Source organism: Ammospiza nelsoni, chromosome 21, assembly GCF_027579445.1.
Source record: "Ammospiza nelsoni isolate bAmmNel1 chromosome 21, bAmmNel1.pri, whole genome shotgun sequence".
In the NCBI taxonomy this organism is placed as follows: Eukaryota; Metazoa; Chordata; class Aves; order Passeriformes; family Passerellidae; genus Ammospiza; species Ammospiza nelsoni.
Window position 1 is genome coordinate 7,037,480 of NC_080653.1, and position 12,143 is coordinate 7,049,622.

The window sequence follows — 12,143 nt, forward strand, 5'->3', positions numbered from 1 at the left end:
AACTACAGCTCAGGGGGAAAAAAAAAATTAAAAAAAAAGCAGTGCTTCCCAGGCTTGTTTTCTGGGCGACTTTCCACCCAGCCCTGCTTGAGCCACACTAACAACAATCAGGGTAATGAGGCAGAAAATAAAGCAGTTATTTGGAGAATGATACTGCTTCTGCCTCCAGGCAGAAAGAACCCCAAAACACAGAGATCCAGCTGACAGTTGTTGACCAAAGCTTTCCATACAATCCTGAATATATCCAAGTGGGCTGTGCACACCCAACAGCACAGCATTTCTAAAGAAGCCTGTGAGAGACTCTCACCCTTCTGAAAAGCAAAACCTTTTGTGATCAAGAAGAGCCATGGGGGCGAGATGCACACTGTGCTTGCAGAAAGCTGGTCATACCCAACTGCAAGGGTTTGTGCCCTGCTGATTCTTGCTGCACTATGTCAGTGCTAAATCCAGTGCAAACACACCTCCAGCCTGTGCCAAGCAGCTGAGCACTGCATGTACAGGCACATTATGAGCCCTAGACAAAAACACTTCCTTTTTTCTCCCCACCTTCACCTGAGATACAAAGGGCAGGTGGAAAAAAAAAAAAAAGAATGGGGAAAACAAGCTTTAGAATAACAACCAAGGACTCACTCCCAAGGGTGAGTGACCCTTTGTACCAAACACAAACACGTGCTATTCAAGCCACAGGCAGAAGATCCTCTCTGCTGCTGCCTGCCAGCCCAGCTCACAGGCACAGTGAGGGACAGAGCAGTCAGGTAGTAACTCTTCACTTACCGTGAGCGATGTGAAGGTCATGCACATCCCACCAAAGCCATTCAGAGCCAGGGCAATGAATATCAGCACAGACAGAGCTGCAACAATAAAAAACCTGCCCTCAGCTCCCACGGGGGTGCAGAGGGAAAGGAGGCAGAGCCCTAAAGGCTTTGGTCCTGACATGTGGGGACCTCCGTGGATCAACACCCTCAGGACATGTCACCAGGCATCTCCCCAGCCACACAGACAGGCAGGGACAGGGCTCTCCTCCAAGGCAGCTCAGAGGGGATGGAGGGGTTCCTTCTCTCTAAGGCACAGACTTGCTGATGCAGCTTGTCTGCTGGGTCTCAAAAGGAAGATTTACTTGAACAAACAATCCAAAGGGTCACTCACTATCTGCTCTTGAGCAGCCAGCTCCATCTACCTCTGCTAAAAAAGCCAATTAACTTTAGGTGCTATTACCTATTTCCCAACCCTGAAAAAGCCAGGAACTCGTTTGGAATTGCTCCTTTACAGGACCTGGCCCTGCCCAAAGACAAAACTAAGAGACCTGGGTATCTCAGACGTTTGGCCCTTGCTGCACTCTCCACTCGGTGTTGTGAAACACCAGCCCTTCCCAGAGCCACTTGGCTCCCTCAGCCTGGCTGACTGCTTGGCTTGTGACCCCAGTACAGCACTGGGGGGGTGACAGTTGAACTTTGCTTCCCCAAAAACCCCAAACCAGAGCCCTGCAACGCTCCCAGCTCAGCAGAAAGATGCCAACTTACAGTCTGGGTTACTGGCACCGTACGCAATCAGCACACAGGACACGGCAAAGCAGGCACTGCAAGGGAACCAGAGCCATCAGTTTCTCACAAACAGCCCTGCCCACAGTCAATTACAGCTGCTTCCACCTCCTCAGCACCTCGCAGGGCACTTTCTGTAAGAGGGAGGGAAGCTGGCAAAAAAAAAAATCCAGGGAAATACCCAAATCTTACTGGCAAACAAGTATTACAGGCAAGCCTTGCACAAGGGCTGGGGCAGGAACATTTCCATCCAGCACTGACACAGCTCTGTCTGGACCCAAATTCCCACTGGTTTTCCAGCACAGTTTTTCCAGCCCTCGCCTCAGGGTGACCAAAGGCAACAGCAGCAGCTTTTGTCCTGAGCCCCAGCACTCAACTCCCCTCTGGTAGGGTCTGACTCAGACACCTGCCCTGTTTTTCCCACTCTGCCCACAGGCCAGTTTGGTTTCTAACCAAGTTCACTGCATTAAAATTGTGACAGTTAAAACAGTGCTGGGGTCCAGTGATCCCAAAAGTCACTAATCCCTACATGCCATGACAGAAGCAGTTGACAATGTCACTGTTTGAGACAGAAAGCAACACACACCACATGGAAGAAAAGGGCCCTGGGAAAGGCAACAGGACACGTTTATCCCTGAGTTAACTCCCCAGCCAGCAAACAATGATGCAACATCTTGGTTTTGTGCCTCTCAGGACATAGCTCCCAGCCCAAGGAGAAAGCTACCCTCCCTGACTCACAAATGACTCTGCTCTTCCTCCAGGCTCCATCTGGCCAGGGATCACAGAGCAGCACTGCAGAGCTCAACTGTGGACACTGAGTCCCAGGCCCTTCCCTTATGGAGCAATGCACTGTGCTGGCTGAAATCACCCCAGAGCTGCTCTGCTGCCTGCACATCCCATCCCTCAGCCACTTCCCAAGGCTGCAGGGAGCCCAGAGCACCCAGCCAGGGTGGGAGTGAGCCCCCAGCCCCTCGAGCCCTGCACACCCACCTGCCCAGCAGCCGCAGCTTGCGGGGGCCGTACTTGTCCATGACAATTCCCAGGGGAAGAGTGATGGCACTGAGCAGGAAGGAGCCAATGGTGAAGGCCAAGTTCAGCATCTCATCCTGGGCGTTGCAGGAAGGCCATTTGTGCTCTGATGCTGTGCTGTTGTCGAGCTCAGAGGTGTTGGTGGTGGTCTCTGCACGGGGTGAGAGAGGACAGGGTGTTAGGATGAGATTTAAAATGCTGCAAAGGAGGGAAGGGAAAAGCCCTGCTGGGTATATGCCCTCCACAGTGCAGTTTTTATTCTAATCAGTGAGAAATGGAGAAGCAGAGCAGCAGAAGGGTGAGGGAAACCTGATGAACTCTGTTTTGAGCAGGAAAAAGCAGCTATGAGACACGTATGCCATGTAGCAGTAGGGTAAAAACCCAGGGATGGAGATTCATTAATTTATTAAAACAACTACGCAGCAATGGCCTGGCAATTACAGGACACTAAACCCTGCTAAACCCAAAGGGATACAAAAATAAGGTCCTGCTAATCTACAGCTGTCATGTTCTCAGAGATCTTCTCCCTAACAAAACTAACGACAGCTACAGCCAAATCAGTTATTTTGGTTCCAGACACCAGGCTGACAAGGCCTGGCACTGAGCAGCAGCCTGCTCAAATGAAAAGCTTCCTACCCTCACTGCAGGCATCAGGATGAAGAATGGCTTTGCAGCAGCCACCCTGCTTTGACTGCCCTGGCTCTGAAAAATCCTTCCTGGATTTAACTACCCTGTTCCCAGGGGGGCTGGCAGTTCACCTGCCTTCTCTGTTTTTTTAGAGCATGGATGCATCTTTAAGTCCTACCCTGTAATTAGCATTTTCTAGTCTTTCAAAATGAGTTTAGGTCACACAGATCAATTATATCCCCAGCTTTCTGTTCTTCTGTTCTTGCCCTTACATGAGGAATTCTGCATGCAAACTCCCACGCTGAACAGAGCCCACGTTGTGTAACCAAGACAGAAACAAGACAGTTCAAAAAAAAACCCAAAAAACAAAAAAGAAAGGAAAGAAGTTCCCTTTTACTGCCTCGTGTCAGCTCTTCTCCTGTTACATGCCTATCCCAAGGCTGCTTACAACTCCTCGAGTGAGCTGTGTGTGCCTTCAGACTGCCATTAACTCACAGCTCCAGTGCACTCCAGCTCTCCTCCTCCCAACACTTATCTGGAACCTTTGCTGCTATGACAAAGCACTTGCTCTCTTGCTGCTGCAAGCCGGTGATATCAAACACTCTCCTTCTTATTTAATAATTGATCTGACAAAGTTCAGTACTAAAGGAGGAACAGAGAGAAGTCACAGACATAACCACCAGCATGAAGTGAGGCTGGAGATTCCCAGCGAGGCCAGGTTGGTTTAGTTAATTAGCAGGAATCCCTCATGTGCCAGTGGCTTCTCATCCACTGCTTGCTGAGGCTGGTGGGGGAGATCCCCATGGCTGCTCTGTGTTAGCTCTGGAGGTGGCACAGCCCCACCTTGCACCTCCCTCCCTTCTACTCAATCCCAGCTCCTCTACAGTTACTGGTTTCAGCCTGGCTCTCCCAGCTGCCCTGAACCGCCCTCCCAGCTTTGTGTCCACTGCAAACAAACCTCACCCCACCTTCCTGCCTTCAGGTATCAGCAGGAATTCAGGCACTGATATCTGAGGCCTTGGAGCTGCCTCTGTCCCCTCCCAGCACTGCAGGGAAGGCTGGGGCATTTCTCCCCATTGACATTGCTCCCATCAGCATCTTTGCTAAGATTGCTTCAAGCTGTCTGTGTTCCTTTCCACTGCCATGTGCTCCTCACTGATAACCTAATCTGCCCCTTCTCTTGTGCTATGGATTAGGCATGGATAGCCAGAGTAAGCAACAAATATCCCCAAAATGTCACACGTGCCACCAGCAGCATCTCCTCTGCACGGAGGGCAGTGCACTGAGGCACCCGAGCCACATCCTTCGGAATCAGTCCTGGACAGACTTTGGGAGCCTCTCTGCAGTTTTCACCCACAGCATCAAGGCTTTTGGTCTCTCCACAAAGATAAATTCATAGGAAACAGATGTGGGTGAGAGGTGAAACTCGGGAAAACAAGGAGGAGGGTGGGGGGAATTGACAAAGTAGTAGCAGTTTGCCTGTGTCAGCACTCTCCAGAGATAGCTCAGCTGAGGAGTGGAAGGAGGGTGGAGGGACACGAACAGTGCAGTGACCTTATAACTTCTGCACGTGTTAAAGCCTCAGTAACCCTCCCCACACAGATCTCCAAGCAGGAATCTCAGCCTTTAAAGCTGGAGAATACAAATTCCTGTTCATGTTTGGATGTGTTCACTGCTGCATGTCCCCAAGGAGCTCACACAGCACACACCATGACGAGTGTGCATGAGGTGAGGACACGGCTCAGAAACAGCAAAGAAATTTGTCCCTTTCTAAACACTGGAAAGCTGGGAATGGAACACCAAACTTCACTCCCTGCCTGTACCAACCACCTTGTTTACAGCTGCTGGGTGCCAGCTCCAAGGAGGGGCCAAGCAACAGCGCTATGTGGAAATACAAATTGTTTGTGAAAATAGAAGCAGCCCCTGAGCAACAAGAGAAGATCCACTGAGGCGTAATGGAAATGATTCCAGCAGCCCTTGGCACCCTGACATCCCCTGATCCTTTGAGCCACCTCCATAAATAGAACATTTTGGAAGGGCTGCAGGTGTGTGCTGCAGGCACAAGGTCCAGCCAAGAGCTGGCTCATCCACGAGCAGGGATTTGGGTGCCAGCAGTTCGTTGGCACAGGACACAGAGTGGCAGCACAGGACATGCAGCTAGGAGGGGCTCAATGGGCAGAGAACCTGCCTAACTACTCACCTACCTCATGCACCTGGCTGCAGCAAGCAGCAGCTTCCCCTCAATCCCAGCTCAGATCCCGTTCCAGATCGGTGCGTGCCACACTCCCGGGACAATCTCCTACGTGCCTGGCTCCATCTGGAAAACTGCTCTGGGCAAGGACTGGCTCTGTGCCCAAGGTGCTGCCCTCCCCAAATCCTCCTGCATGCAGCACTCGAGGTGTCACACCCGGGCAGGGCAGCAGCACAAGGGCTGTGCTCACTCACTGCAGCCTCACTGACAAGGCAGCAGAAGCTACAAGTCTTTACCAGCAATTACAAGAACATTGCTGCCTATTTTTACAGCACTCCCCACACAAGCAGCAGGATTTCTGCTGCCCAATTAGTAGTTCAAGTTACTATTTAAAGAATGACAGCTTAGGTAAGGAGAAGGCTGCCTGGGTAATCATTTGTGTCAAGATCATTGCTGGGATTTGTTCAGGCTGGAACATTCAAAGCCATCCTTTCTCCAAGCAGCAGGTCAATCATTAACTGCTCTTCACCGACCTCTTCAAATCCCAGGCACACACACAGCACCAGAGGAACGAGTCTTGCTTTTCCAGCAGTGGCTGCCATCTCAGATAGCAGAGAGCAGCTTTCCTTTCATCTTATTTCAGATGCAGACTGAGTCAAAAAGGCAAGACACCCCCAGCCACCCTGACAATAGCTCTGTCACAGCCTGCACACCCTCATCTTTCTCCTCTTTTTTTATAGAAGAAAAAAAAATTGAGGGAAAAAAAAAGACAGAAATCAAGGGCAAAGAACAGGGAGTATTGGTTTAAAAAAATAGCACACTGAAAGACATGTGCAAACAACTGATTCTGCAGTCTGCCCACATAAGAACATGTTTTCTCTTTTTAGGATGGTGTCATACTTCTGGGAACTGGGAGGAGATGTTCTTGCTTTGTACCACTGCAAAAGCAATTTATTCGGGTTTCCCTGCCCTTCCACTTGCACTTCCAGGACCCCCTCTCTGAGTGCCTGGAAAGCTTCATATGACCAAGGCACAGTCCCAGTCAAACTCCCCTTCTCTGCCCAGCTGTGGTTTCATTTTGCAGCTGCTCTCAGCCAGCACCTTCCCACGACAGCTGCTGATCAGCACACTGTGTTTCCTGTACAAACTGAATATTTACTACCTTTACTCTTTTCCTGTTTACAGCCCCACACGTGCAGCCCTTCCACAAATCCTAGCTGTCATATCTGCCCAGATTGTGAGGGACCTTCAGACTGCAAGTTCCCCACCCAGAGCTCAGATAAATAAGGGAAAAGAGCTGTAAGGCAGCACCTTCCCCCTCTGACCACGTCAGGGCTCGTTAACTCGCTGTAAGTGAATTAGCTTATCATCCCTTTGGTACTCTGCAGCCCTGTCTTAGAGGAAAGCCCTCTGTGCCCCTTATCTCTGCTCTTTGTGAGCAAGATTATCAAGTTCAGGACATTTCTCTTTCTTCAAGCATGTTTCAGACCCAAGCGTTCAGCTTCCCAATCCCAGAAACATCATAGCAAGGCAAGGCCCTGGACTGATCAAATTCCCCCAGAGCTGATAAGGCCCAGAACGGTGATAAAGACTGAGGAGTCAGCACTTGCAGGAGTAAAAAGATGCTGCTTCAGTTGGTTAAAGGCCAAGTAGTAGTGTAGTAAAATCAAAATGGGAACAAAGTGCTACTACCAGACTCCTTGTCAGCGAATTTCAAGCATACCTCAGGAGGTGGCCCAGCGGGTACAACCCCCCACTCCAGGCCTGTTGCACAGCTGCTCTAAAAATATTTTATTTTTTGGATTTTTTCTCCCCAGGTGTCCATCTCCACCCTCATGTTACTGAGTTAAGGGTCCATTGGACCCCACGTTTGTACAATGGGTGAGTAAAATCCAACAGGAGGAGCCAAAGGCAAGCAAGGGATTCAACAGGGAGACAGAGTCCTTCATGAACTGCAGCACTTTCTGGGCAGCTGCTGATACCTTCAGAGAAGAGCCTGCAGAAGGCACAAGGTCTAGTTTTGCCTTTCATTGGAAAGTATCACAAAGTACAAGAGCTTATGCTGACAAACTGAAAGCCCTGCCAAGAACCTTTGGCTCATTAGGAAAATTCTAATTTTTTTTTTCCTTTGCAATACTTACATGCCCACAGCAGCATTAGGAACAACAAGTGCCCAAAGGCTACTCGTCATGATTTGTGTGCAGCAGCCTTCCAGCCAAGTTGGCTGCAGGATTCAATAGGTTACACTGAAAAAGGCAACCACTGGGTCACCCTAATGCCAGCAAAGGCAAAACTCAGTTTGGGGCTGGTCATTGAGAGCCTCCACACACTTGGAGCCAGGAGTCTTCCCCACAAAACTCTTACAGAGAGGACAAACCCAGGGAAATGAAAGTGAGTCAGCACAGATTAATGCCCCCACAGCTCATCCCAAGCCATCACCCGAGTTCAGAAGTGATGGCCAGATATTTGAGGACAATGAGAACATTTGACTGCACACATTTCTTCTCAGGGATTAAGCTTTCTTGCCTCGGGGCACAGGTTGGCCACTGGGAGGGAGCAGTTGCCCCCAGGGCAGCAATTTCACAGCAGTCCAAACATTTGCATCTTCCCTGTGGTCTGTGGGCATGGGCACGCCCAAGGGGAGGGCCAAAAAAAGCCACAGGTTGGGGAACAGGAGTGACAAACCGAGGTGAACCTCAGTGATCTGGGACAAACTGAAAGCAGCCAAGGCAAAGAGCAGGAGGTGGGCCCCCAGTGAAGTTCTTGTCCGCAGAGCACATCTCAGGAAGCAGACAAGCAAACGCCTGCTCGCAGAGACAGTCAGCATTTGCTTATCAGCTCCTGTGTGCTTTATCTGCGTGGCAGAAAGTCTCCACCTGATGGGTTTAACGTGATCTCTCGGCTGTGACAAAGTCTCCCTGGTGTGGAGGGAACACAGCAGCCTTGGACAGAAGTCCTGCAGGGTGTCCTGGCACTGGGAGTGTCCCGCACACACAGGAGTGCTCCTGGGGACACAGAGTGACAGGGAGCACCGCCCTGAGAGCGGAGCACAGGATGGGGATGGAGCTGCCAAACTGCAGCTGATAAAAGGCTCAAACATGTGCGTTTTTGCCAGGTGCACCAACCCAGGCCCTGGTACACAAAGCAGGGGAGATAAGCAGCTGATGAATGAGCAAAACCATCAGGTGATGAATGAGCAAAATCATCACATCATTCGCAGGTACCTTTGTCTGGACTTTGCTTCCCCACACCTCGGTTTTCCCCCACTGTTCTCAGCCATCAACTCAGCTGAGGCTCCATGCACTGATTTCCAACTCTTTTCACCAACTGCTTCCTCCACCAGCCCCAGGTGGGCTGATCCAGTCTCAGTATCCATCAGAGAGCCCAAACTGCCTCTGTTCACTCTGCCCTCCCCTCCTCTGAGCACATGCAAACCCTCAGCCACCACAAATCCACACCACACCTTTACCTCGAGTTCCTTTTAACCCCACTGACCACCCAAACACTCTGTGGGGTGCACAATTCCCTCCATGCCCAGGCTGGGGACAGATGTTCACCTCCAGGCTGCTTTCCCAGATTACCATTCCCACACCACAGATTTATCCCTCCCCTTCCAGGCTGTGTCTACAGCACGGACAGTCACTTCTGGCTGGGGCAGAGGGTGAATCTCAAGCCCTCACAGAAACTCAGCCTGGTTTGAGCACATCCTGGGTGCTTGAAGGAGAGGAATGATCAGATGTATTCAATTCTGCAAATTCTCCTCAACAGCAGCACTGGACTGCCCTGATATTATTGCCACCCATGCTCCTTGTTTTCTCACCACTAAGGACAAAGTTCCTCTTAAAAACCCAGGACAGCCTCCCCAAAAATCACCATCCTCCAGAGCCCTTGCAGAGGAAGAGCTCATGGCCAAGTAGAAAAGGCCATCCAGAAAAGCTCTACCCCATCTTTAAAGCTCCTTTTCCCAACCACCATACAAAACAACAGCACCTCCAGGCACACTGCACCATCACCAGGATGCCACTGCCTTTGGGAAGGAGCACAAATCCCTTTCTTTCTCCCCTGGGATCAACATGGAGCTCAGCCATTCTCCAACCACCTCCACACCCCCCTGCACCAGGGAACCACACCAGCAGCACCTTACCCCAACACGAGCCCAAAAAAAAACGCTTACCTAGCCCGTAGCACAGGTAGGAATAAAACCCTTCAGCCTTCAGCATGATGAGCAGGGACCCCCAGCCCAGCAGGACGGCAGAGAAGAGCAGGTTCTCGATGATGGCCGTGAACGCCATCCACCAGCGCCGCCGGTGCGCCGTGGCCAGCGTGGGGGCCATGGCTGCCTGGGGGGGTGGCCTCCTCCTTCAGAGCCTCAGAACCTGCAGGGAGCAACGCCCAGTGAGCCCACGCTGCTCGGAGAACATGAAAAACCCCCGCGGTTTAAGGGATGTCCTCACTGAGCACCCAGGCAGAGCTGCCTGATGGATGGCAGGGACTCCGGTGCAGAACTGGTTTGTGTAGGCGCCGGCCTGCCAAGGGACCTGCAGGGGTGGGGGAGGCACAGGTGCCCTTGGAGAGCCCCTGGGTGCTCGCTCAGTGACACAGGGCTCTGCTCAAGGACTCTGTTCCACTGCCCGAGCACCAGGAACGAAAATGCAGCAAACAGCCCACGGGGAATAAACGCCAGGACAGGACCCTGATGTCCCCACTGCCACCAGGCTGGGATGGGGACACAGCCCCACATCCCAGAAGTGACTTCAGAGACCCACCACGTCTGCTCTGCCCCGTGCAAAAGCTCTGGAAGGTGTGTGAGGGGTCTATAAATGCAATTTATACCCCCAATATATCACCAAGGAGCACTTTTTGCTGCCTGCCAGACCAGCCAGCTGTGAGACACCGCAGCTCAGTGGCATCTCCAGGCTGCCCCAGATGCTGGAGCTGCATTAACTGTGTCCAGCTCCACTTGTGCCAGTCCCTGGAGCCCACGGGAGCGAGCAAATTGGGGAACACACCTGGCCAAGGGGACAACCTGACCCTGGGGAGCCCCGAGTGACACAAGGCAGGTGGCCCTTCTGAGCCAAGCTGAGGCTTTTCCCAGCCCAGGCACAACCCAGGCTGCACTGTGGGGAAAGCAGCTGGCCACACAGCCAGCCAGGGCAGCTGCCCTTATTGGGGACACCCCAGCACCGGGTGCTTTGGCAAGTCTGACCCAGCAGCGATGCCTGGGGGTCAGAGCTCCCTCCCAGCCACAGAAGCCGGTTCAGAGCCCCCCTCACCCACAGCGCAGGCCCGCTGCCCCAGCACAGCCCACAACGCATTTCCTCCATCACCTCCTCCTCCTCTTCCTCATCCCTGCACAGCCCCCTCCCCAGCCTCGCCATCCTCTCTGCGACAAGAGCCGCAGCCCGCTGTCCCCGCTGCCAGCGGTACCCCAGTGCCCCCCAGCACAGCCCACCCCCACATCACCCCCGCAGCATCCCACACCCCCAGGGAGCCCCGCAGCACCCCCAAAGAGCCCTTCAGCATCTCACACCCCCAAACTGCCCCGCAGCAACCCCCCAAGAGCCCCGCAGCATCCCCTCCCTCCTCGCCATCCAGCCCCCCACCCACGCTCCCCTCTCCATCCGCTCTCCCTCCGCCGCCTGCCACTCCCACGCGTGAATGCCCCGATGCCCCCCACCCTCCGCAGTGCCCCCTCTCTCCCATGCTAAACCCCCGGCAGCCCCCGGTGCGGTGCCCCCGCCGCCCCCGGTCCGCTCACCGCCGGTGCCGCGCCCGCTCCGCTCCGCCGCGGTCCCACCCGGGCTTTTTATCCGGCCTCCGAGGCAAAACAGGCGCGCCCGCTGATTGGCCGCCGCCTCAGCCAATGGCCGCGCGCGCCGCTGCCGCTGGGGCACGTGCCGGTTCGCGCACCCCCCCCCCCCCCCCCCGCCTCCTCAGGGCCCCCCCCGAGACCCCCTCACGGGACCGCCCCCACATCCCCACGGGATCCACCCGGGATCTTAGCCCGGGACCCCCGGGATAGTCCCGAGATCCCCCCACGGGATCCCCCCATGGGATCCCCGATATCTCCTCCTGGGACCCCCCGGTATTTTACCCCGGGATCCCACGGTACCCCTCGACATCTTCTCTCTGTAACCTCCTCATTTCTTCCCCCCGGTAACCCCCGATATCTACTCCCCGGTATCCCCCAACTACCTCTCACCCCCAGGTGTATCCCCCGATATTTTTCTTCTCCGGTACTCGCCGGGATTCCCCCGGTGCTCCTGTAGTACGTCTCGATATCCCCCGGGACCCCTCTCGGTGTGCAGGTACCCCCGGTACCTTCACAGACAGACCCACACACACACTCTCACACAGACCCTCGCACACACAGAGACAAACACACACACAGAGACAAACACACACACACAGAGACAAACACACACACCCACCCTCACACACACACAGACCCTCACAGCACACACAGACACGCACACACCCGAACTGTGGTCGGGCTCGCCGCCTTCCAGGGCAAAGCGAAAAGCGACAACCCCGGGCTCGGCGGCGGGAGGTGAAGCGGCTCCCCCGCCCGGCCCGGCGCGGGGACAGCGAGACCGCCCCGCGGGCTTTGCTGCCGCTCTCCGCCGGTCTCCGCCGGCCCCGGGCGGCAGCCGCGGGAGCCGCACCGCGGAGCGGCTGCTGTGAGGGAGAAGAGCCCCGCCGGGCATGGGGAGCCGTGTGGGGAACGGCACCCGCGGCATTGCTGCGGGCACGGGCAC

General features: G+C 54.0%; 1 protein-coding gene across 1 annotated transcript in view; it reads right to left on the bottom strand.

Annotated features, from left to right (window-relative positions):
- The window catches only part of SLC43A2 (solute carrier family 43 member 2), a 31,606-nt gene extending 20,418 nt beyond the window's left edge, over positions 1-11,188 (bottom strand). Inside the window, exons 1-5 of the mRNA XM_059486850.1 lie at positions 11,144-11,188; positions 9,560-9,761; positions 2,529-2,718; positions 1,521-1,576; positions 775-851 (exon numbers count right to left, since the gene is read on the bottom strand). Of these exons, the coding sequence (XP_059342833.1) occupies positions 775-851; positions 1,521-1,576; positions 2,529-2,718; positions 9,560-9,719 (483 nt within the window). The 5' untranslated portion in view covers positions 9,720-9,761; positions 11,144-11,188. The remainder of the gene's footprint in view (positions 1-774; positions 852-1,520; positions 1,577-2,528; positions 2,719-9,559; positions 9,762-11,143) is intronic.
- Between the last annotated feature and the right edge of the window lie 955 nt (positions 11,189-12,143).